The 23,867-nt window shown below is 44.5% G+C and overlaps 1 protein-coding gene across 2 annotated transcripts; it reads right to left on the reverse strand.

Annotated features, from left to right (window-relative positions):
- Positions 1-245: 245 nt before the first annotated feature.
- On the reverse strand, positions 246-23,612 carry SETD7 (SET domain containing 7, histone lysine methyltransferase). 2 transcript variants are annotated; one of them, XR_008466516.1, is made up of 9 exons: positions 23,500-23,612; positions 18,296-18,425; positions 12,925-13,126; positions 10,858-11,047; positions 9,116-9,197; positions 7,881-7,998; positions 7,420-7,577; positions 4,255-6,448; positions 246-4,155 (listed from the first exon to the last, which is right to left on the reverse strand). XR_008466516.1 is itself a non-coding variant. In XM_054201942.1 (8 exons), the coding sequence occupies exons 1-8, from the start codon at positions 23,537-23,539 to the stop codon at positions 6,268-6,270; spliced, it is 1,101 nt and encodes a 366-aa protein (XP_054057917.1). In that variant the 5' UTR covers positions 23,540-23,612; the 3' UTR covers positions 279-6,267. The 2 variants fall into 2 exon arrangements, 1 of the variants encoding a protein (XP_054057917.1); XM_054201942.1 differs by having other exon boundaries at positions 279-6,448.
- Positions 23,613-23,867: the final 255 nt, after the last annotated feature.

Consider the following 23,867-nt stretch of genomic DNA (forward strand, 5'->3'; position numbering starts at 1 on the left):
TGGGCACTGAGAAGTGAGTAACAAAAGTGGCAGAGGTGCCAGATAAAAGAAAACCAAGGCAGTGGTGTCAGGAGCATCCTGCTGTTCGTTCGCTATCAATATAACGTGGCCTAAAGTGTGTTAACTGTGCGCCCGTGCACCAGCAATAACCAGCAAAGCAACCACACAGCAGAGAGGCAGGGAGAGGTCAGAGGACGCCCAAACCCACGACACACAAACAACAAGGAGAGACGAAAGTTCTGTTGAATATTTTAATATCTGCATTGCCTTCATAGCGCAATTAAAGCAATCTTTAAAATTCACTTATTACAAATGTTTGTCAAGTCTTATTTTTCCCCAGAAACATTTTTCTTACTTCCTTGCACATACACCCAAACACACTATAAAAACCTCATTCATAACATCAAAGGAAGGGCAATCATCATTCATGTAAACATCTTTCTTAGAGTTATCCATTTTTTAAAAGTCATGAATAAACCTACAGATGTTCAGTAAGGCTCATAGTTCGAGTACAAATGTCATAAAACACCTATCAAGTACTGTATACAAGTTAAGTTCTCCGGGGTTAACTGTTACCACGCGTGTAAGCTTACCCCAAGGATTATTCTTTAGCACTTAGTTCTTCAGAACAGAGACACCCAGTAATTATGGGCTAAAGAGTATTAAAATAGCAGAAGGCCCAGCAGAAACTGTTAGGTAAAACACGATTTTAGTCTGGATCTTAGCTCAAGAGTTAAATTCAGTACAGGTACAGTAGGAAAGGTTTTCTAGGAGGAAATCTGCAGAAAGGAAGGATGGGTCCGCTTGTACAGTATCAGGGAGGGACAAGCTGAGAGGTATGTCCTGAAGATGTGACTGGCCTTGCTATTGCAATTATTTATGACAGCCGTGTGTAATGCTGCATAAATACTTCCCCAAATAGCAGAAACGACCATTTGTAATTGTAAAGATCATCTGTTGCATCTCCCTTTAAAAAAAAAAAAATCTGCTTATTGGTAACCAATTACACTTGCATCTTACAAAAAGACATCCTTTTAAATTTGGTTTAGATCTCACTGGAACCTTTTTTTTTTTTTTAAATAGTCATTCTACCATGAAAATATTTCATACAAACATCATTTTACATACAAATATGTTAAAACTTGTGAAGAGGGTCTTCCTACACTCATGATCCTATGGCTTCAACATTTAATTGCTTAGATTTTTTTGTGTATATGTGTATATTTCTCCTGGAAAAAAAAAAAAAAGTAGTTACAGTAAAATTGGTAGAGAAAGAGGGCAGGAGCTTCAATTGCCTGAAGACAGAAGAGCGCCAAGAGGAGGGTCCATTCAACAGATAGTGAGTGACCTTAGTGTTCAAAACCTTTGATCTGGGGCAAGTAAACATGCACTCAATCTTGCACCTTTTTTTTTTTGTTTAAAAAAAAAAATCCCTTAAGACTGCTTAGAAACCGCTTCGTCCAAAAAAAATATAATTCTCATGTTCCCAGTACACAAAGCAAAAGGAACAAGAGTTCTCCCTGGGGTGCTGGTGAGGGTGAAGCCTGCTCAGACCCACAGGTAAAGCTGCTCCCGCGCCTGCCTTCCTCGCCCAAATGCTCTCAGCATCCGACGCGGCGGTGGAAGGGAGGAAGAGGTGTCTAACGCAGCACCCCAGCATATAAGGAGACACATCAGCAACGTTGTTTTCAAAGCAACTGGGTTTTGTTTTGTTGTTTGGTTTTTTTTTTTTTAAGTGCTTGGAGGTGAATTCCTCAGGCACCCACAGCTCCAGCAATTCCGCTGTGCCAGAGGAAGAGAAAGCAGCAGGTAACCGGCTCTCTACAACTCGTTACTTTATCGCAACGCCAGCATTTTCCAAGAAGACTTCAAATCGAGTGAAAGGACAGGAATCACACAGAGGTCTCTGGGACAGAAGCGCCACCGTACAGTTCCTGGTGCAACCGAAGTGGTGAGCACCGGTTTCAATTGAAGGACAAGGGCAGCCAACTGGGAAGGAAACAAAAAAGTGGCAATTCCCACCACTTCTCAGTTTGTCGTACCGGACAGGGTACGTTGGCTACTCTGCTCCTCCAGTGCCTGGCAGAGGGTGAGAAATCCCCGATTTCTCTCTCACTTCCATGCCAGCAACGTGCTACAACAGCCCCAGGAAAGAAACCACAGCCACTGCCAACTGTGCGCAACACCGAAAGAAAGCTCCGCACCCGAAAAGGCTGGACTAAGGAGAAGGCTCCCTAGTTGCTTCCAAAACATGTGGCCTCCCAAAGGTCTCAAAACCTGCACGAGTCATCCAGGAGCTGCCTCTGGGCACATGCAACTGCGCAAAAAGTCAAAAAAAGCCATCACAGCTCTCACTCTGGTCACTGAAGAGCCATATCCACCTATTTCCTTTGACTTTTTCAATAGTCAAGACTTATATGCATTTATGTAGGTTAAGGTTTCTTTAATTGCTACCAAAACAAAAAAAAAAAAAAGGAAAAGAAGCCTTTTCAGATTTGTGAAGGAAAATCGGGTATTTTAGTAGATCCCCAAAAGTAAAATGATAGCAAGAGACTCAACTTCAGACCACCCTTTTCCCCTCTTATCCAGAGGAGTGACCCAGCAGCTGGTAGCCCTCAGCTGTAACTTCTCACGCTCTCTTGTCCCCAAGATTAACTGCCTCTGCAGAAAACTAAGCTTCTGTATTCTTGGTGACAAAACACAGTGCTGCCATAGCAGGAAGATCCATTTAAGATTTTTTTTTTTTTTTTTTTAAAAAGAGACAATCAGCAGCCCCTAACACAGGCTGGTATAGGCTCCTTCTCATACAGGAGCTTGGGTAACAACCCTCCCACCGCAGAGGAGCCACGTGCAGCACTGCAGGCCAAAGGCAGACACTGGGAGCTGATCCGTACCTGAAAAAAGCAGCAGTTCCAGGTTCTCTTACGCCATTCTTTAGCCACAATGGGTATCCTGAGAGCCAGCTGCTCACCCAGGCTCAGCTGACAGGCATCGGCTCTTCCTCCCGTTTCCATGCCGACAGGACAGGTCTTTGGCCAGACTCTGAGAAGCAGAGCTTCTTTACTTACTGCATATTCACCAACAGTCAGCTGCATCCAACAGGCTCCAATGGACTGCTTGGCGAAATGACTGCTTCCCCTGCTCCAAATTAAAACCAATTTTTGGCGTGGGTCTTGTGTTACTACCGATAAATAATTTTGCTAAGCTGATCTCGCTATCGAGTGATCCCCAGAAGCTGAGCTGCAATACGTTGACCAAGTTAAGGCATTATTTGGAGTTCTGTAACTAACCTGTGTTTGAAGCGGTGGTTGCCAACGCATACCTCTCAAAAACCTCTGAAGGACACACTGAGCCCTTTCGCTACCCGGTGGTAAAAACCATCCCAACCATCTCCACTCTAACAGATCACAAAAAGAAAAAAACAAAGAGGAATTAAAAGGCTTGGTCCTGAATCAAGCCAAAGCAGCTTTATCATCTCCACTTTTATAGAAGGTTGGTCACTGAAGAAGGGATCTACAGGAGGACCAATAGATTTTAACAGAGCAGAGAGAAAAAGGACAGTAGAGCTAACAGAGACAACAGACACAGCTGTGGCATACCACCAGGCTACAAGCATACGCAAGAGAATCTGCTTGACTGTCACCAAATCGATGGCTTTTGAGAAGACGCAGAGGGTACCTCAGCGCCTTTTTTTAACCTAGCATTTCCCTATTTTAGGATGCAACCTTCAAAGCTGATGTGCGAAGAGCACCTATCTGTATTTACCTCAAAAATCAGGCAACATGAAGACTGACAAATCTACTAAAACGTAAGCAACTCCACATGAAGAGGAGACAGCCGAGGAATCGGAGACTGACCAGAATTGAAGCCAAAGGAGCTCTAGAGATCAGAACATTTTAAGCACGATTCTCTAGCGGGCACAAAGACGCCAGCAGTCCAAAGCAGGTTATCAGGACTGTGGAAGGAATTACCGTCTATTCACAGCAGGATTCAGTCATGTATCTTCCCTCTCCTCTTCCCCGGACTTACACACAAGCCTCAGCTTCGCAAACTTCATGGTCCTGGCAGAAGAATCCACAAGATACACACAACAGCTCACTATCAGCAAGACACGCTTTGCTGCAAACGGCTGAAACAGCAATGGTCTAGAAGGACCTGTGGGCAGGCAGGAAAAGATAAAGACATGCATATTTCTTTTTGAGGTTGATTTGCTGAAGCCGTGCTGCCAATCAGCCTTTGACAACCCTCCCTCACCTGTGAGGCTCAGTTCTGCCTCTGCCTGCTCAGCTGGAGTCCCTGAGTTGTCACCTCTGCCAGCCACCTGCCTCGGACGAGAAGCGGAGCTGTGGCCTGAGCCTCCAGCGTAAGGAGGAGATGGGTGGTGTCACGGCTCACATTCAGATCACCGCTGGAAGAGTGTCAAAAAGCCCTGAGCCTACTTGTCCATCGCCCTCCCCCCCAGCCACCTCCCAGCACAAGCACAGAGCAGCTTTTATGCGAGCTTAAATGGTGAGGTGCTGGAAAAGGTTTGCTATCAGTCACAGAGCCTAATCGGAGCCCCAAGTTAGAGGGGTTCTTATTAACTTGTTACAGATACCAAAGCAAGGATTCTCAGACTGCACAGAACAGCAGCCTCATCCTTCCGCTTGCAGGTACCAACCCAACCCGTTCTCCACCTCTAGCTCCCCAGACAGCCAGGCACCTCCAACCGTCCAAGCAACCAACCAAAATGTGTTGCCATAGAAAGGTAGGTCTGATTTCCAAATCATTTATGTTACATATATACAAACTCTTTTTAAACTACAAACATTTAAAGAAAGTGTTGCAAACGCATTTGAGTTTTTTCCCCAAAAGCTGCTAAACCCAAAAGAGAGCATCGGAGTCCCAGAAGGGTTCCCGTATCTGGACCGAGATGATTATTTCTCTCTTATACAGCATTAGGCAAGAACTAGTACAGTATCTGAAAAAACGCACAACAATTTCCCTAGCCCTGAAAAATCCCAGAATACAGCCCTGCAGAAGAATTTTCACAAGCCCCCTGCTGTTGGCTGCACCAAAGCTATGGATTGACTGCTGTTCCTAAATATGAGCAGCGAGTGATGTTTTTACATTCATTGTCTTTCAAAAACAATCTTTTCACATCTTTTTTTTTTTTAATCTTATTTTGATATCTCATACTATGTTAATTTACTGTGTCTTAAACCATTACTACTAAAAGACGGCTACAAGGCTATATCCTTTGTCAACTGAACGCATACAAAAGCTACAGCTCTCCTTAACCAAGTACTACAGCCTGCCCTCAAATACATACACCTCCTTTAGGATAATTCAAGTGTCTCATTGCTAGAATTTTTGCCTTGAGAACTGGCTGCTTTAACAGGTGAAATACACAAACCCACTCACGGACACTAATGCAAGTAATGTGCTTGCCTTCCAGAACGCGTACTTCGGAAAGTCCTTCCAAAAGTGAATCCGTTTTCTCCTTTCAGAAAATCTTCATGCAAAGAACAGCTTCATTTGCGTGTCATAATCATAAATTAAATAAAATAAGCCAGCCGTAAAGGCTAGATAAATATTAGGTTTGGACATGTTGCTATACTATTTAGAGAGCCACAGAGACCAACACACAGCACTCTCACATACACACACAAGCCTTTCCACTAGTTAGAAAGGATTTTCTCCTGCAAAAGAGGATTCTTAGAAAGAACAACGTTCAGACAAGAGGAAAGGGGAGTTAAAACCCAGCCTCCTATATGCTAATAAATAAACTGCTCTATTGCAAGATTCAGATCAAAGGTTTAAAAAGGCAAAATTATGCTACTATTAGAGAATATCAAAATATTACTGTTACCATCACAAGTGGCATATATGCAAAATGCAGTTGCACAATAATGCCTAGGCAGATAGAGAGCAACACTAAGTCTGCCGACTAAAAGTGAACGATATACCCATTTTAGTTTTCTGTCTAGTCTTTTGGCATCTTTGCATATGGTGCAAAAGCAGAAGCTACCAAAGAATATCACGTCTCGTATAGAATATTAAATAATTTCTCCAGATAAGACTGGTGCAACGCTAGCTAATTTTAAATCTGCTATGAGTAACACAGTCAAACCTAGTTAGTATGCAAGAAACTTATCTCTTAACACAGAATGCAAAGTTATGATGCAACAGCATGAACAATCCCTGGTTGTCCAGTTTTCAGTATAAAGGTAGTGCATAGATCCAAGTTTCTATTTCAGTTTGCTGAACGGAGAAGGAGCTCCCGTTTCACTTTTGCTGGGCAGCCTGGAAAGCTTTCAGTTCCAGCTGGTACCACTCCGGTGCTTCTGGCCCATTTTGCCCAACGGGGTTGTGATCGTATCCGTAAGCCACTGTTAATTCTTCATCCTTCTCCACAGCCCTGATGGTACGGATACACTTGATAGGCCCAAAACGAGGATGAACAAACCTAGACAGAGAATAAACACCTTTGCTCGGCTTAGCTGTCAATTCACAGACTCCGTTAGCCCCTTTTACATTTTCAGAAGTCACTCACAGTTCAGAGTAGTATCACTTAATCTGATATTGCTTCGAGTCAATCTTATGAAGACTTAAGTAATAAGGGCAAAACCACTGATATATTAGATCAGCTTTGTGTAGCTCTATTACTTGAAATTTTTCAACAGTCCTGCAACATTGCTTGCTTGTAATAAGTAAATAAAGCAAAGTTAATCACTGCCACACGCCTTGGGCTTGCGGAGGTAAAGATCTGCACAACAGTAAAACAGAAAAGATTATGAGGGACTGGAGAGCACGGAAAATTGCTCACCTTCATTTCCTCAGTACAGGTTACCCACCAAATAATCATAACATACTTCTGTACATCTTCTCTCAGGGTCCAACAGTAAAGGGAACTGGCTTATTTAATGAAAGTAAACTATTTTCTACTTATCCATCTCCACAGGTCTGTTTGTTTATACATCCGTATAAAAATATTTATATCCTTGAGCATGTGCATACATCGAAAGTTTCCTAGTGCTCTGCACCAACCGCAGAGCAGCAAGATGCTTATTTTTTGAGTTTCAGAAATGACAGCATATTTGATGGCACTGGTCAAGTAGTTCACCGAACACGGTGCAGAGTCCTACCCAAACTAGGATTTAGAGAGTTGTGCTTACGCATTTTAGAATCAAGAGGCAGCTCCTAAAGTTCATGACAGAATTAACACAGCTGCAAACTTCAAGATATTCCACGGTGTAACTCCCAAGAGACATCAAGCACCCGCAATGCCAGCCAGTTTCCAACTTGGCCCAGGTGAGCAGGAACTTGTCCCAGTGCCTGGACCCGTCACTCCCAGCCCCATTCAGCTGCCCAGAAACACCCTGGGAGCCCAGACTGCCAGGCTACAGCTTCCACTCCGAAACACGGGACTCTACTTACGGGTCGTAGATGCAGTTAGGAGTGAAAGAATGGTTGGCCTTATGCCCCAGCGAGGCACAGTACTTGGCGGCGTGGTTGTAGGGCTCTGGCACGTCTATGACTGTTTCGTCATCCAGGGATATTGTATTTCCGTTGAGGGCCCAGTCTCTGCTGTCTACCTAGTTTGCAAGGCAAAAGTCCAGTGTGTGTGTGTGTGGAGGGGTCAACTTTGCCAGCAGTTTGAAAGCAAACATTCAAATATATGCAACTAAAGCTTTTCCTGTATGTATGTCATAAAAAAAACCCAACCCAACCACTTTTTTTATTTATACATAGGTGAACGTGCACTTTTTTTTTCTTTCAATAAACTCCATCATGTTAAATCTTAATGGTGGGAAGGGGGCAGGTGTAAAATATTACTAAAAGGAGAAGACTTCAGAAGGAGCAATGAAAATTCAGACTGACTTTTTTCTCTCCTTTACCTCCTGGTGTGTAATTCGCACTCCGTTGTAAAAGGACATAACTGTACTGGCTTCTGCTGCTATTTTCGAAAATAATCCTTCTCCAGCACTGGAAATTAGAGAGACATCAACATACACCCTACAAGGGGAAAAGGACATGGAATTAGTGATTGGCTACAGTTTTTATTTTCAAGAAGTATTATCACAACACCACCGGCATAAAGACTAATACTTCAATATAATAATAAAACTAATAATAATAATAATAATTCAAAAACTCCAAATGCAACTCCTTCTCCTTCCTCTCCTCCATACGTTCTCTCAATTTTGGTAAAACAGAGATGTGGTGGGAAGTTGGGGCAGGCTTTATCTATTAGTTTGAAATTAATTTTTTTTTTTTAAGTGCCAATCTACTGTTACTCCTCAATGATGGCTTCAACTCAGGAATACCCTCACTAACATTCCAGAATCCCAGAGGTACCCACTAAGCTGAGGTTGCCGATGTGTACATGCACAGACGAGCAAGAGTTTTCAAGGTGAAGCCCTAGATCTTTAAGCACTTGATGGAAATTAATGACAGCATTTTACTAATCACTTATTTAGAGATTTCAGAGTATCTGAAAAGACTACAATCAATGTATCTACAATGCAAGGACTTTCAAAAGTCTAGGTAAAAGTGTAATTGTGGAATAGTCACAGAAGAGATATCACTGACTGACTATGATGCAACAATTGCTGAGGAACGTGTTTTGACATTACAGGGTTGTCACAAACTATCTCACTTTCCTCCAGCTTGATGATTTACTCTTGCCACTTTGCTACATCTGTAGGGAGGGTAGAAAACTTTGTACAACTCACGCCATCCAGTGAGACACACTGAATGCGGCACGCTGCAACCTGAAGCTAGTTACACATCTAGGAAATGGGGAACAGCGTACTTTTTTGCGCAGAATGCTGTAGATACAGGCTATTACTGACATCCAGAGCTTGACTGAACATGTCTTTGAAATGCTAAGAAATTATCCCAGTTTAATCTCTTAAAAAGTATTGAGTGCAAGTTCATTGTGCGAATCAAAAAGAAATTCAATCAAGTCAAACGCTGACTGATGTGCAGTAATGGGTTTCATTTCACAAACTCTTAACACATTTTTTTCTTAAATTTTAAATGAGAAAAGCTTTGCAAAATTAGGCCCTAAATATGTAACAGCAAAGAAAAATGGACAATATTGAAAGAGAGGAGAAGAAAAAAAGCCTACCTCTCTGACTCATAAGGATCAGGAAGAAGTGCATTTGTAGAAATGCACGATGAAGTAGATTTGTCAAAACTGTATACTGGGCCTAAAAAAAAAAAACACAAAAAAACCCCAAACAGAAATCAACAAAGGAAATAAACTAATTGTCAGTACTGAAAGCATGCAACCCTTAATTTAATCAAGGCATTCAAGAACTACATTTTAAGGACTGCAAGAAATAAGTGTCATATGCTTCCAAATAAAGGTATTCAATAGAACCGCACCTGTAAAAGTTTCTTGATTATTTTTTCCCCTTAACATACTAGAGTAGCAGTAGTATCACAAAAAGGTGATATATGTGTTCTTCAAACTACTAACTTTTAAAGGACAACTGGACAGTCTTTCAAAACTGAACCTCCCGGAGTCTCTAATTAAAATCAAAAAGCAAAGCAAAATTTTAAATGATATATTAATTAACGCATTAAATATAAAAAAATCTTGGACTATTTCATATATGAAATGTTTTCCAGTCCAAACCCTGAAGATACTTCAGCCAGAAGATAATGTTCAGTAATCATAAAGTACACTTGCTACAGTCATTTATTTCCTGCCATTAATAAGCAGCTCAGTGGTGCAGCTCTAATTATATCCTTACACCCCTCTCCAATCAACTGCCAGAGGATTACCTGGGAGATAGGTTAAGATGCAGGTGGAAATAAAATGGGAAAAAAACCCCCCGAACACAATATTACAAAGTCTGATAAAAGGCCATTGTCCCTGATGTCCAAGAACTGTTCCGGCCGAAGGCAGCTTCCTCCAGAGTGTAATTCGATCCTATTTACAAAGGACAACTGTACCCTCTCCGAAGCCATCTTTTAAGTTACATTTTGATTTGCTATTACAACTGAGAGATTTAAAAAAAATAAGAAGTCACATGCATTTGCTTCTCAACACCTTCTCACTGAGTTTTACGTTCTTATTTCGTATCAAGTGAGACAATCTTTGCTGGCAAAACAATAAACGTGTTAGCATAGTCCCTGTTTATTACTCATGGCCCTGCCCACAGCTTAACCCACTCACCTCCAAAACATCACATACACCTCACAGCAACAAAACTACTCCAGAACTATCGGCCCAAGGCACCGCTGCCCTAGAGAAGGAGCACTGGCTACATGGGTCGAAGGCAACACCCTGACCCCAACCATTTCATAGCCACTTTCTATCAGCAGGACTAGACGGACTGAAGGGTGCTGGTGAATCAGACTGTTACACAACAACTGAATCTAGTTCATTAATTCCAATCCCTGTGTCCTTTCAGTCCTGTAACACAGATGCCAGAATGTTCACAGGGCTAACATTCACTTGCACGAAAGCAACTGACAGAGCTACAACCAAACCGTGCCATCCCTCTCCACTTTTAGTTATTTTACTAACAGAACAATGCCTGTAACTACGCCAGCATTAACACAGTTAGGCAGGTTCTCATGCTGGCGCCGATGGCAATGGTGTGTGCAAGGAATGGGGTACGGAATGCAGTTCAGCAGCACCAACGCATGGGCCACTTCCTTGTTCCCAGAGCAAAGGGATCGCTCCACGTGTCTTTCTGTCCAACTGTTGAATTCAGGAAAAGGGCTCCTCACTAATAGACTTATTATCTCATCACAGCCAGCCTTTAGAGCCTCTAGAGGGGAACGTAATAGAAACCAAGCCGTTTGCAGTGAAGAGCTGGTAGCAAGAATACAAGTTTCTGTGTTAGCTGAACTTACTGCCTGGCACTACTTCAAACTGAGGTTTCCCATCCTCTACAGACGTCAGAGTTGCCAGTTTTGCTTCTATCATTTCTCCATCTATGAACCTTCCAGAATATGCAGTCTTTCCATCAGGGTACACATAAGCTATTTTCTCTCCAGTCATCTCCCCTTCTTCATTCACTTCTCCCACAAGGCTGCCTCCATCCTGAAAGCATGGGCAAGAAAGAAAAGGCAAAGCATTTAGTTATACTTTTTACTATCTTCAGTAAATGAAAAAGATTTTTCCCAACTTTTTAAAGAAGCAATCTAAGCTACAGTAAATTCAGATGTGAGATCATGAAAATGAGTGAGAAACAGACACATGAAGAAGGTGGGTGAAGTCATTCCAGTCAGGATAAAACTGATAAAAGAAATTAACAGGGTTTTGTTTGAAAACTTTGTTTGAAACAGGCAAAACCCAAGGTCTTTCCTTCCACATAACACAAATATTGAGTTTCAATCGGCAAAATTTTTATGTGAACAGTCTGTGAACCAAGGCCCAAAGCCACACACAAACTTCGTCTGAGGTTTTTTTAGTATGATACTGTGCTGGAAGAAACAAAAAATTAAAAAAAACACTGCCTTGCTCACTGCTAATTCATGGTACATCAGAAGACCTGGGCCTATCAAAAAAAAAAAAAAAAAGACAAATAAAAAGATTTGCTGGACAACTGGGGAGTTTCTCTGTCCCCAGCAACCCCCCACCATATCAGGGGGTACTCCACAACTGTTTGCTGAAAGCCATCATCAGCAACACTTTTTCTCTCTAAGGTTTACACGTTTTAGCCCTGGGCTTTGCCATCTGTGATTTGCCTGCAACTCCAGTTAAGGTCTATTACGGAATTGCAAAATGAGATGCATAGACTAGCACACGTCTAACGACTTCAGGTGTTTATTTCAAAAAGGACAAGGAAACATCTTCAAATGATGCCCTGGAGCAAAACCAGCAGGAACAGACTGATTTAGATCAAGATCGCAGGGCACAGACTCTATTTAAGAGTTGCACCATTTTGTTCAACTCCAAGGATGAAAGAGCTTCAAACATACCATAGTAAGGAACAGTGAACCTTAAATTTTGGTAAATATTTGTGCACATAGCATCATGCACAGAACCATGCATAAACAAATGGCAAAGGTTTTTTCGAAACACCTTGTATCCTTTAGTCTGGCAAGATGATAATGATAAAGAACCTCTAAATACCCACATTTCCAGAAGGTACAGCAACACCTCGTCATCTGGAAGATGAAACAGGAGACATATGACCTGAAGGGTCAGCTGTGTGTATTTTATACACTAGTACTGGAAAACTGACACTTGTTTGGCAGCGTACACCAAGCATTTTTTCATTGTAACACACGTGCTTAATGGCAATAGTGAAAACCAGGAAATAAAAGGAACAGCCAATGGCGCACATTTGAAATGAATCTGCAACTGAAGTATGTACGTATGTAGCACAGAAATAGATTGGGTTTTGACCAGCAGCTTAATTACATGCAGATGTTTCCCCCTCCTCAGCACAAGGTAAAGATTGAAAGGTTTAAGTCTGGAGTGCTCTATAACGCTGCATAGGAATTAAAAAAAAGTTACACCTGATATGTTGGGGGAAGCTACACTTCACAACATACCCTGCAGAAACGGACAAAGTCTCCCCTCCAAGTTAAATAAGACCTGCAGGTTGCAATAGCTTGCGTGGCTCCCATGCTCCTCACCTGCAGCCAGCACTACAAAGCGGCAAAACCACCAGCCCAGCCTTCCCAAGGAGATAAATGCACTTCCAAGGGGCTGGGTTCCCTGGAAGACGAAAATAGTGGAGGTATCTCGCAGCCTTGCTGAATCCTGTCTACTGGGCAAACATTCAACACTGAAAAGGTTTAACTGTATGTTGGATTATCCAAAATGAGAATGCACAGATCTTCCACCCAGGTTTTTATGTGTTGACTTTTGGATAGCTGGGTCATGGTGGATATTTGTTTCAGCTGGGGAGAAAAGACAGACACATAATGGTACTATTCTGCAATAAAGAGTGCAGGTGTCAGGCTTACCGGGTAATAAATCCAACAAACTCCATGACGAATGTTGTCTTTATACTGCCCTTTGAATATCAGCCGCCCGTCACTGTCATACTCCTGGGCTGGTCCATTCAGCTCTCCATCCACATATGTGCCATGAAGGACCACTCCATCCTCGTACGTGTAGATTCCCTGGCCTTGCAGGGCATCATCAACATAGTACCCTTCCAGGGTGCTGGTAAAGAGAGAAAAAACAGCAGTGGAAGCCACCCCTAGAGGTATTTAAAAGGCAGGTAGACGTGGTGCTTAGGGATATGGTTTAGTGGTGGTTTTGGCAGTGTTAAATTGATAGTTGGACTTGATGATCTTAAAGGTCCCTTCCAATCTAGACAATTCTGTGATTCTATGACTATTCACCTCTCTAAGAGGCCAACCCAAAGCCTTGACACGAAGCACAGCACAACCCTGCTCGTCATTCTGCATATTAGTGGTCCAGAGAGGCTGAGGGGAAACCTTCAAGGAAGTCAGGTCCTAGGAGGAGGTAACTGTTGATGCCTGGTTTGCTACTGCTGGGTACCCTACAACTCTCCCCCGAAACGCACACCACCACTGCAACAATCATAGGTTTTCTTCATTTTCTCAGTGTCCACTCTCCAAGGGCCTGTCGCAGGGCAGAGCCATCCACAGGCATACTGCAAGGAATGCTGAAAGGGTCGGCAGCGGCTCCCAGGGCTCCATCAGTGGGACGTCACTTCCAGTATCTCTCCTCTGTGCCCCACCAGGCATCACTACCCACCATGTCTGAAACTCTGATGTGTTTGCTGGTTTCAAGCAAATTTGAGGGGGACAAAAGAAAGGGTAGTAGAAAGATAAACCTGACTTTTTTGGAAAGCCAAGACAAAAAACAGAAACTTTTTTCTACAGACCTCCAAAGGCAGAGAACAACTTACGCTGTCCTTTCACCAGGGTGCGCTGCATGGGCACAGCATTATTCATCTAAATTACATTGCTGAGCTTTGTTTATAGCCTGCAGTAGCAAATTACAGCAGCGAATGGACGCTCGTGGTTGAAGAAGAAATTATTGCTCAAGCAGGCTACTCTCGCATTAGGATTTTCTACCTCCTACGTTTGGATCTTTACTGACATCTCTCTGGTGAGGTGAAACTGAACTGTCACACAGGCGGACCGCAAAAGGGCACAAACTGCAACCTGCTACCAGTGCACTGTTAGCTCCCTAGCGATACACTTAGCAGCAATCTGTACCAGATCTGCTGAAAGCACTGGCATTTTTCATGTATTTCTATTAAAATGGAACACAGCCTGTCAAACAGAACTAGTGCTGCACTTGGATTTGAACAAAGAAACATTTCACTTCAGTTTTGTCTTGCAAAACCTTTAGAAGGGGCACAATAACATCCTGCGATCTGCTTCGCTCCCTTCCTTAAAAAAAGACTGCTGAGAGAAACTACTAAAAATGAAAGCCTAACTGTAAAAGAGGACCTACTCAGTTATTTCTTTCTCAGGTTAGAACTAGCATAAAGAAATACAAAAAACTGTTTAGCTTTTACCCCAGTATATTTAGCTAACAGTCAGCTGCAGTACACACACTTTCACTGCATAATTCTTTTTCTGATGTAGACTTCTAAGGTATAAACGCAGTGTCTGGGAGCACATGATTCTACATGTTTTAAAAAACTCTACAAAACATATTTTCAAGAGTTGGGAACGGAATGTTTTCTCAGAATTAGCTTTCTGGTTTCTAAAGCTTCGCTCCCTGCTTGGCAACCTCGCTGAGGTTTTCATAGGAAAATACACTACAGTAAGAGAAGGCATATTATCCATGACAAATAGCGTGTTTAGAAACAAGACTTCAGCTTTGGTTTTTCAGACCTCCCTTCATAGCAATGCTGTTCTAAGCAGCTCCTTTCCTCACGCCGTGCATTGTCCCACAGCAACGCTCACACAGCCTCAACGCAAACCAGATGCGGAGCAGGAAAGCTGTTTTACTTCTCAGTCGGATGAATTTCTTGATCTGGGTTGCTACAGAGCTGCACAGACAGCTATGGCACCACAGCACAGGGAAGGAGCAGAGCAAATGAGAGAACCACCAGAAATCTGTGCACTTACTCAACTACAAATGACACCACCTTCTCCTCTAGTTTATCACAGATCACCAGATTTGAATTTCACTGTAGCTGGCACCACACACAGAGTCCATGTGTGGGATTACTCTTTAAAAGAAGCAGGCCAGTTTGGTCTGTTTCATTAACTAAACCCCCAGTTTCTGTAATGAAACAGACCAGAAAAACCTTCTTGTTACCTTCAATGGTATTAGTTGAAGTTAACAAGCTGCTAAATTACAACAGTGCTTCAGCACTGGAAAAAAACATCACAGCTTTTACTGTGACTCAAATTTCTGTGTTTCCTTTCTTTGTATTAAAGCTCCAAACAATGTCCTCTTCCTACTCTCATATCACCTAAGGAAATCAACAAAAAAATACCTAAAGAAAGAATTCCATGTCTTTCAACCTTGCCGAAAAAGTCAGATTCTCTAAAACTTCTATACTTCTCACAGTTTTTGGAGTTCTATTTCCCCCCCCCCCCCTTTTCTCTCTCTCTTTTTTTTTCTTAAAGGTCTCAAAGTATGGTGTCTGCAGCCAGACACAATACTTGCAGCCAAGACCTGATCAGACAAAGAGGAATAAACAGCTCCTATGTCTTGCATAAACAAAATCTTGTTAATACAAACCCTGAGCTAGCCAATACTTTTCCCATTTGCTTCTCAGATTATCACGTTGTGGACAGTGTAAAATTTTACTGAAGTCAAGATTTATCAGATGTACTGTCTTCCCACTATCTACCAGGCCTAGAGGGGATTTAGGGTAACCACTACCTAGAGAATAAATCAGTGATAAGAGCTGGGGAAAGGGGGCAATACTTGCTCCCATGTGCCTCCAGGTATGAAGCTCCATCAATAGACCTCCGATCCATTCATCCCTCACTCCCTGATCTCCCACCTTTCCCTCTATATGGGAACACTGAAAACTTTTCCTTAAAAATAATACCATTCTCTACTGCGTTCTGGGAGATGTCAGTTCACAAGACTTTCTAGTTAAGGGAGAACAGCAGCTGGAGCTCTGAGCCAAACACCGCTCTCATGACCGTAGTTATTGCACAAAATGTTTTGTAAAGTGCACTCCAGCAAGCCTTAGCACCAATGAAAGCTCAAGTACATAATCCAAAACAGGGAGTATGCCAGAGGTGAAACCTCTCTCTCTGAAAGAGTATGTTTGGTCTTGTTGCATTTTTGGAAGGGGGGAGGAAAAAACAACTGATATTTCCTTCCAGGTTTCCACTCCCTTAAACAATCAACAGGAAGGGGGTAGCTACTCCAATAAAGGGAAGAGTTTTCACAGAGGCAAACAAGGCAGCCAGGCAGCCAATCCTACTTCCCAGCACTAAAAAAATGAGAACGCTTACACTGCTGCCAGTCCAGTGTCTGACAGGACTCAAGCACTCCCAAACAACAGAGCCACAGCAGTTCAGCTGTCAGCCTTTACCAGCAGCCTGTGAGGGAAACAGATCCAGGAATGCTGAAAACAGCTAACTTACTGCCCTGAAGCACACAATACTACAAGGGGAGAGATGTTTTGAGGGATTTTGGGGATTCTTTTCTCTTCTTGATAAACACTCAGCCTTGCCCATGGTACAGTTAATGGAAACAGCACATCCTGTTTTATGCCAGGTCATTCTTCCTGCAACACGTCACGACACCTGAACCATCCTCTTCAGAGAGCAACTTAGTCTTGCCAGCTGGGCATAGCTAGGTAACTTGCAACGAGTAACTAGAGTCACTGCTTGGTTAAGACTGCTTCAGCTAAACTAAAACAAGAAGTCTTTATAAAAACATCCCGTTTTTCAAAACTGTATTACAGACTATTTTTGTGTATTTTCATTCTGCTAGTTCCTGAAGTCATGCAGTTGCCAACTGTTCCATTTTTTAAGGGTTATGAAAATTTAAAAAAAAAAAAAGAAAAAAAAAAAAAGACGACTTGGCAACACTGAAGCAGTACAGAAAAGGCTCAGCAGCAACTAGAGTTTTCCCACAGAGCACTGCCTGTACCCTGGATTACTTGGAGGAGCAGCCCTACAAACAAAATAGCGGGTCAGTTTCTCTGACTGTACAATCAGCAACTGCTCTGCTGAGATCATCAACAAGCACAGAAGCATTATGTACATGTGTCCATAGAGCCGCTGTCTGCCAACTTAAAAAAAAGGCTATTTTAGAGAGGTCAGCTGCTGGGCAGTACTGATTTTCAGTTACTCACACAAGATTTAATAAGCCCATTACCAACAACAGTGGGGATTTTTCTTCATCCAAGCTTAGAGGCCTGATCAGTTTCTGCATAACTGAATAAATAGATTATCCTTCTCATGAAAAAAAAAACTCAATCCCCAGTATGAAGCAATTGCAAAGTCAAGTACAGACAAGGAGCTGACTCACTGAGACAGCACAATACCTCCGCTCCTGCTCAGAAGTTCACTGAGCAGGAGGAGAGTAGACCCGGCACGACTGTCAGTTTAACGGCTGCTATTCATAGTGCCACCGACAGCTGCAAAACCATGAAGAATCGTGTCATTTTATACATCTGCCGCTCCTTTGGAGGAATTCTGAGCAACTGCAGAGAGAAACACTGCAGTTGGGGGAAGATGTACAAGGTGTTCATAATGAAGACCTAAGAAGAAAATACACGCATAGGAACAGACTAGCCAAATTTCGCTGTCACAACTCCCAGTGAAGAGACGGGAAATTATAGGGGCTTTTCTGAAAACAAATCAGACCACAAGCAACTTGCAGAGGATTAGGTAGAGTTGGGAACAAAACCATATTTAACTCAGTCCTTTAACCACTAAACAATTTCCAAGACCAGGCAGAGGGTAAGCCTTTTTCTGTCAAGGCCCTACATCTGCGCACGAGGTCTGGCACAGGGAGCTCCCAGTCCGGCTGCAGTCTCTGTACAGAGCTATAAGACAAACAAAGAATTCCACCTGCAGCTATGGACTAGAACTTCATAGTCCAAGTCATCGTCAGCATGGTTTCCAATAGCTCTGACCACCTCCCAGTTCTTATGGTCTCTAATTAGTTCATAACTTTACAGTGCTAAAAGAGCTCACGCGGCTGCATTCTCCCACTAGGAAACAACTCAAAGCACCACATTACACAAAAAGCCCGAAGCCCACAAAGGTACGGCTACAGCAGCGCTAGAGAAAACTTTTCCAGCTACAGTTTCTAATGAGAAAGCTTAGCCAGAAACTCAGCAGCATACAATCAGTGTAGATTATTTTGGTATCAGTGCAAGCAGGAGGCAGAATACAGAAGAAAAACTGAAGAGTCGGTGTTTACCTTCCATCAAAAAAGAAGAACTTGCCGCGGCCATTCTTTTCTCCATGCACAAAGTTTCCCTCAAATCTGTCTGTCGACGAATAAGTGACTGTACAGAATCCATGTGGCAACCCATCATCATCTAGATGCCCTGAAATAAAATCCAGACAAAGAGCAAAAGCACACATTAAACATTATATAAAATTGCAAACCTGTTCTGATTAGGTAGACGCTTGAAATGCAGTACCTCCATAGTGCAAAACAGCAATCCACATCAAAACACTTCTGTTAGGAACAGTGCTCAGACATTCAGTACAACTTAAGTCTGTACTTGTGTAATGCACTTCACTTAAAATAAAAAATAAAAAGGGTCAGGATAAAAGAGAAGTGATGAGAGACAGGAGAGAGAAGAATAAGCAAAAAGACATGTTTCTAAAAGAAACAAGGGTCATACTATTCTAACTTGTGTTAATATACGTCTTCAAAAGTATAATAACTCTTTATCTAAAATATATATTTCCTGGTGAAAATAGAATAGATTTAGACTTCGAACCACTGAGTAAGAAAAGATTTGGTTTCTTCTTTTGATAAGTGCATGTCTTGCAACAATGTGGGTGTGCCACCTCATAACTATAGCCCCAGGAACTTAAAGAAATAAAGGCATGTGATATCTACAATACTATGCTCTTGCAATACGCCAGTCAAGTTGCTATTTCATATTTTAAATGCTGCTCTCCAGTGCCTCTCTGTGTGTTCGCATTACATCCCCCCACCCCATTCCCCTTCCCAGCCGTATCAACTTTCCCCATTACAGCTGTTGCACATGGATCCTCATCTGCGTGGGTCTGTATCTTACAGAATACAACTGGCCAACTCTGATTAAGTTAAAGCATAATAAGGCTCCCATTGCATCTCCATCTGCCTCTTCAAAACCAAAAGAAAATAGAAGGAGAGTGTTTTAAACAATTGCTGCTGTCTAGTTTACCTGTGTGAACTTGGAGCCCTTGGCACTGTGTTGGCAGAACATTGCTCCGCCTGCAGAATGGAGATGCTCAAGCTCAGCAGGGCTGCTTTCAGCACAGTGATGCGCCAGATGCGGGTTTAACAAGCTCCCATCGTGACATTTTAGCAGGTATAAATTTTGCATGAAAACTGACGAATAAATAAAAGCTAGCGTATATTTATGTTCTTCCACATTTCTAAGTAAAACCTGACCTCTGATCCCCCTGAGTCTCTTGGTGAGGCATACAAAGCCTATCAGAGATGAGAGAGCACACGCATCCACTTCTACAGGCTTCGGATCAAGCTCTTCCCTGACCAAATTTCCCCTAAACTGAAAAGGTTCAACGCACACATGGAAAGGCAGAAACAAACTCCAGTGCGAGGGGGAGCGATTACAGCCCAGGCTGATGCAGGGAACAAGAGGCGCTTCAGAATTACCAAACCTTGAGTCCTATGCCCAGGGAGAAAACAAGCTGTGCAGACGGCAGCGGCAGAAGCCAGCCACTCATGCGGCTTCAGAAGTCCATCTATTCATGCCCCGATTGCAACAAGTCCACAGGGTTCTGTGGGGACAAGGGTACCCAGAGGGCAGACGCATGCCCACTTGTTCTTCTCACATCACCGTAAGTTACTGCTTCCTTGAGATGCTTCATAGCCCCTCAGGGACATCACAGACAGGGCACAGCATGGGGCTGCATCTGGTTAAGAAGTCCTCTCCAACGGGGCACATGACCTGCCCTAGCCTTTTAATACCAGAACGATTGACAGAAGAATGCCATATAGCCCAGGATGCTTTGTCACGATGTATTTTCAAACTTTTGTCTGTCTCACAGTAAAATTTCATTAAAAAAAAAAAAAGAGAGAGAGAGAGAAGGAGACACAAAGATAGAGGAAGGCAAAAAAAGAGCTAAGTGAATGTTCCTCAAAGTAATCAAGTATGGCTGGTTTATTACCCATAATAATGTGCAGGTTTATTACCCATCTCCTGCACTTGTTACACTAAGTATGGAAATGCTCCGAGAAAGAAGGTGTACAGAAGAAAATAATGGTGAGACATCTGAACTCATCTACGAGCCAAGACTCCTTCCTTCACCCTTCTTCCCACGCATGCTTCCCAAAGTTTCTCTCGCACCTGCTCTGGCACTTGCCTAGCACTCTCTGCAACTAGTGCAAGTCACCAATTCGGCAGAAAATTCTTCCCTTCATCGTTTTGTTGCTGGTTTGGGAGGCTGGCCCCACGCCCCACCGCCATGGTCGAGCTGGGTGGCTGGGAGCCGACCTGCCCCTCTTGGGGGGCAGCAACCCACCTTGCTTCTTCCAGTTCAGCCACCGTGCAAAACACCACCATGCTCTTAAGTTCCCACTCCAAGCTATGTTGAAAACAGTTTAAAAAGTTAATAAAACCAATCAGACACTGCTTACTGCCCAAGCCGAGAGGAGTAACAGAATAAGAAGAGAGAGCAAAAGTAGTGTGTGTGTGGGAGCTACATCACTAAAGGCTTTTAATAACTTTGAAGAGGAACCCTTTAAAACAGAAAAGGCAGCGCGCCGCTCTCTCCAAACAGAAGAAAGGCTTTTTTTTCCTCCCATTCAGTCAGGACACCCTTTTTTGTAGAAGGGAAAAGTTTTAGCAGTTATGTCAATTTAACTAAAAGGTCAGGGGAATTTCTGATGTGGACACCTCTTTTAGAACAAAACCAGCTACGTCATCATTTAAGGCTTCAGTTTTATCAATATGGGAAGGGTATACTGGCGTAAGCTAACAAACCCTAAACAATACAGTACTGGTTTTCCCCTCACTACAGGAGCAAGACTTTTATAAAACACTTGAATTTAAAAAAAAATACTAACAGGATTGATCAAAAAAACCCAACAACCAAACTTGCACCTTTGTTCTCTGTGACTATTCGGTTTTGTCAAGATTTTGCTGGAATGCAAAGCCCAACACAAAAGCTGCCATGTTTATACACAGCACGTATGTCAGGACTTTTGCACGCTAGGATACAGGCTATCCCAGAGATTTAAATGGTCAGCTTTGATCGGATGGCCTCTATACAGAGTCTTAATCTCAGACATAGTACAAAGAATCCAATTCTTCTAATACGCTAGAGATTTTCCCCTATTGAAAAAAAAATTTCCCCCAACAAAACAAGAGACATTCAGTCTCTCTTAGTCAATAGGGGGGGGAAAAAAAGTAATTTCAAGTTTAATTACATAGATGCAACTTTTCCCATACAGCTGAGGCCTCAGGCTCTAATTCTGTTCCTGGTGAAATCAATGGAAAAAATCCTCATTATTTCAGTGGGAGCAAAGCAGTGTTCCACTTCTCTCCCCCATTTACGAAAACAAACCCAAAATGTCTAAACATATTTTTAAATTATTGTAAAACCTCAAGTTTGTCACTTCTCTAAGGGTCTCTCGAGATATCCTCTTAAGCTTAGACCATGAACTTTTCAAGAAAAGGAACTACACTAATAGGGGCTCATTCACAATGCAGCACTTACCAAAAACACTGATGTATACAAACCAAAGATAAAAGCCCTTTACTGTCAGTATTACTATTACTTAACAGAAGACATACAGTGTGCACCATTGATAAAAGATTCCGGCCTCAAAGATGCCAGACAGATGTTTTAGGAATAACAACAATAAACTAACCTCTCCCCCCCCACCACCAAAAAAAAATGCGTTGATTTCTGTCATATTTCTAACTTCCTCCGGGCAAGTGCAAAAAACACCCAGCCAGCCTATTCGCCCCTAAACAGCACGCTGCTTCTGTGGCACTTGGAAAAACATGCACTTTCATATACACTGCTGAATAACATATGCTTTAAAAACTCCTTTCCTCAGCCCACAGAAACGCTAAGCAAATCCATGATACAGCGGAATGCTTTACCTGCGACAGGAGGATCAAAACTATGACCCTGTGCCCAAAACGCAACAATAATCCACAGATTTGCGGAGCTGGGGGGGAAGGGAGGGGAAAAGACACATCCTTTAGGGCACACCCCATCCATAGCACCCTGCGTCCGAAGGATCTCGCTCCCCTCACGATCGTGTTTCACACAACGCGGCTTCCCAGCGGCTCCGTCACCACATACCTAGGCGATAAATCCCGATCCTCGCGGCAGCTGCTTAGCTGGCATCTGCTGTGAGACTAAGCTGCCGTGCCCGGCGTCTTCTTCCGAGAACTGGGCTGCGAGGCCTAATCCTCCTGCCATGAGACACACGCAGCCCACCGCCCAAGGACGAGCGTGACCGCCACCTCATCATTCCAGTCCGCTTAATCCCAGCGGCTGAAGAAATCCAGGATTGCTCTTCCCGGCAGGACTCGAAACCTTGGGTGGTGGTGGCAGGGGGGGAGCCGGCACTATCACCCACCGCTTTGCCCGAGAGCCGTGAGATGGGGGCCAGGCCCCACTGCCCTCCCAGATGCCCCCTCGCAGCATGGCAGCCTGCCGGGCTGGGTGCCGCGGCTCCCACCAGCGACGCCCTTCCATAGGCCCCCGCCCCTGTTGGTTCTTTTTTTTACCACTCTGGCAGGGCGAGCTCTCCCCTCACGAATGGCGAGCAGAGAAGGGGGTGGTTGTTGCCCACAGGGCCTTCCCGCTACCATAGGGGCGACGAGATACGGCCACAGCCGCCTCCTCCGGCTGCCCTCTTCCCTTTGCCGCTCGCCCCAAGGCAACTGGCCCTCCGAGGGGGGGCTGCCCTGGCCCCCAGAGCCCTGAGAGAGGACGGGCATCCCCCGACACCCCGCCCCAGCCCTCCGAGGGGGATACCGCACCTCCAGGGAGGGAGCCCACCTCGCCACCGTACCAAGGGACTCGGCAACCGCCCTAAGCCACCTGCCCGGGGCCGGGGCGGGCCAGACCCACCCGCGCACCGCCGCCCCGTTACACCGGCGCCGGGCCGGGCCCCATGACACGGCGCTGGCCCCCCCACACCTCCAATCTCTCCGGTAGCCCCCCGCCCCCATCGCCTCCGGTCACACACCGCCACGTGCGCGGCGGCGGCAGCGCGGCCGTTGCATAAGCCCGCTGATGTCATGCGCTGCCGGCGGCCCCGCGCGCCCCTCCCGGGCCCACCGTTCCTCGCCCCCCCCCCTCGCCCCCCCCCCGCCATCCTCCCCGGCACCCACGAGGACGCCCCTCCCTCCCTCCCTCCCTCCACCTCCGCTCCCCCCGCGCCGCCGTCCGCCGCCCCCCCGCCGGGGCAGGTACCTTCCACGGTCTCCTCCAGCGTCTCCTCGTCGCTGTCCATGGCGGCGGCAGCGGCGGCGGGCGGGGCGCAGCCGCGGTAACCCGGGCGGGCGCGCGCGCCTGGCCCCGCCTCGAGGGTGGGGCCGCCCCATAGGCCACGCCCCCTTTCAACGGGCCGGGAAGGGCGGGGCGCGAGGGGTGGGGGGGGTGCTGAGGCGCGCCCTTTAAGGCAACAAGATGGCGGCCGGGGTGAGGTTTGGTCGGGGTTCTGCTGCCCCAGAGCCGCCTCCCGTGGAAAGCGCCGGTCGCACCGCAGGTCTGACTCCCCCCCACAGCGCACTGACGGGGATGGGCACGGTGCTGAGGCGAATGCCTGAGGAAATGGTTAA

This window comes from Rissa tridactyla, chromosome 5 (assembly GCF_028500815.1).
Source record: "Rissa tridactyla isolate bRisTri1 chromosome 5, bRisTri1.patW.cur.20221130, whole genome shotgun sequence".
NCBI lineage: Eukaryota > Metazoa > Chordata > Aves > Charadriiformes > Laridae > Rissa > Rissa tridactyla.

What these genes read in the sequence shown, in the direction of transcription:
- SETD7 (XM_054201942.1), bottom strand. Translation starts at nt 23,539, where the DNA reads ATGGACAGCGACGAGGAGACGCTGGAGGAGACCGTGGAAG. An exon ending in TTCTTCTTTTTTGATGGAAG is followed by an intron (nt 13,127 to 18,295) that starts GTAAACACCGAC and finishes TCTCTTTACCAG; the next exon opens with CACCCTGGAAGGGTACTATG. An exon ending in CCTAACTGCATCTACGACCC is followed by an intron (nt 6,449 to 7,419) that starts GTAAGTAGAGTC and finishes TTCTCTGTCTAG; the next exon opens with GTTTGTTCATCCTCGTTTTG.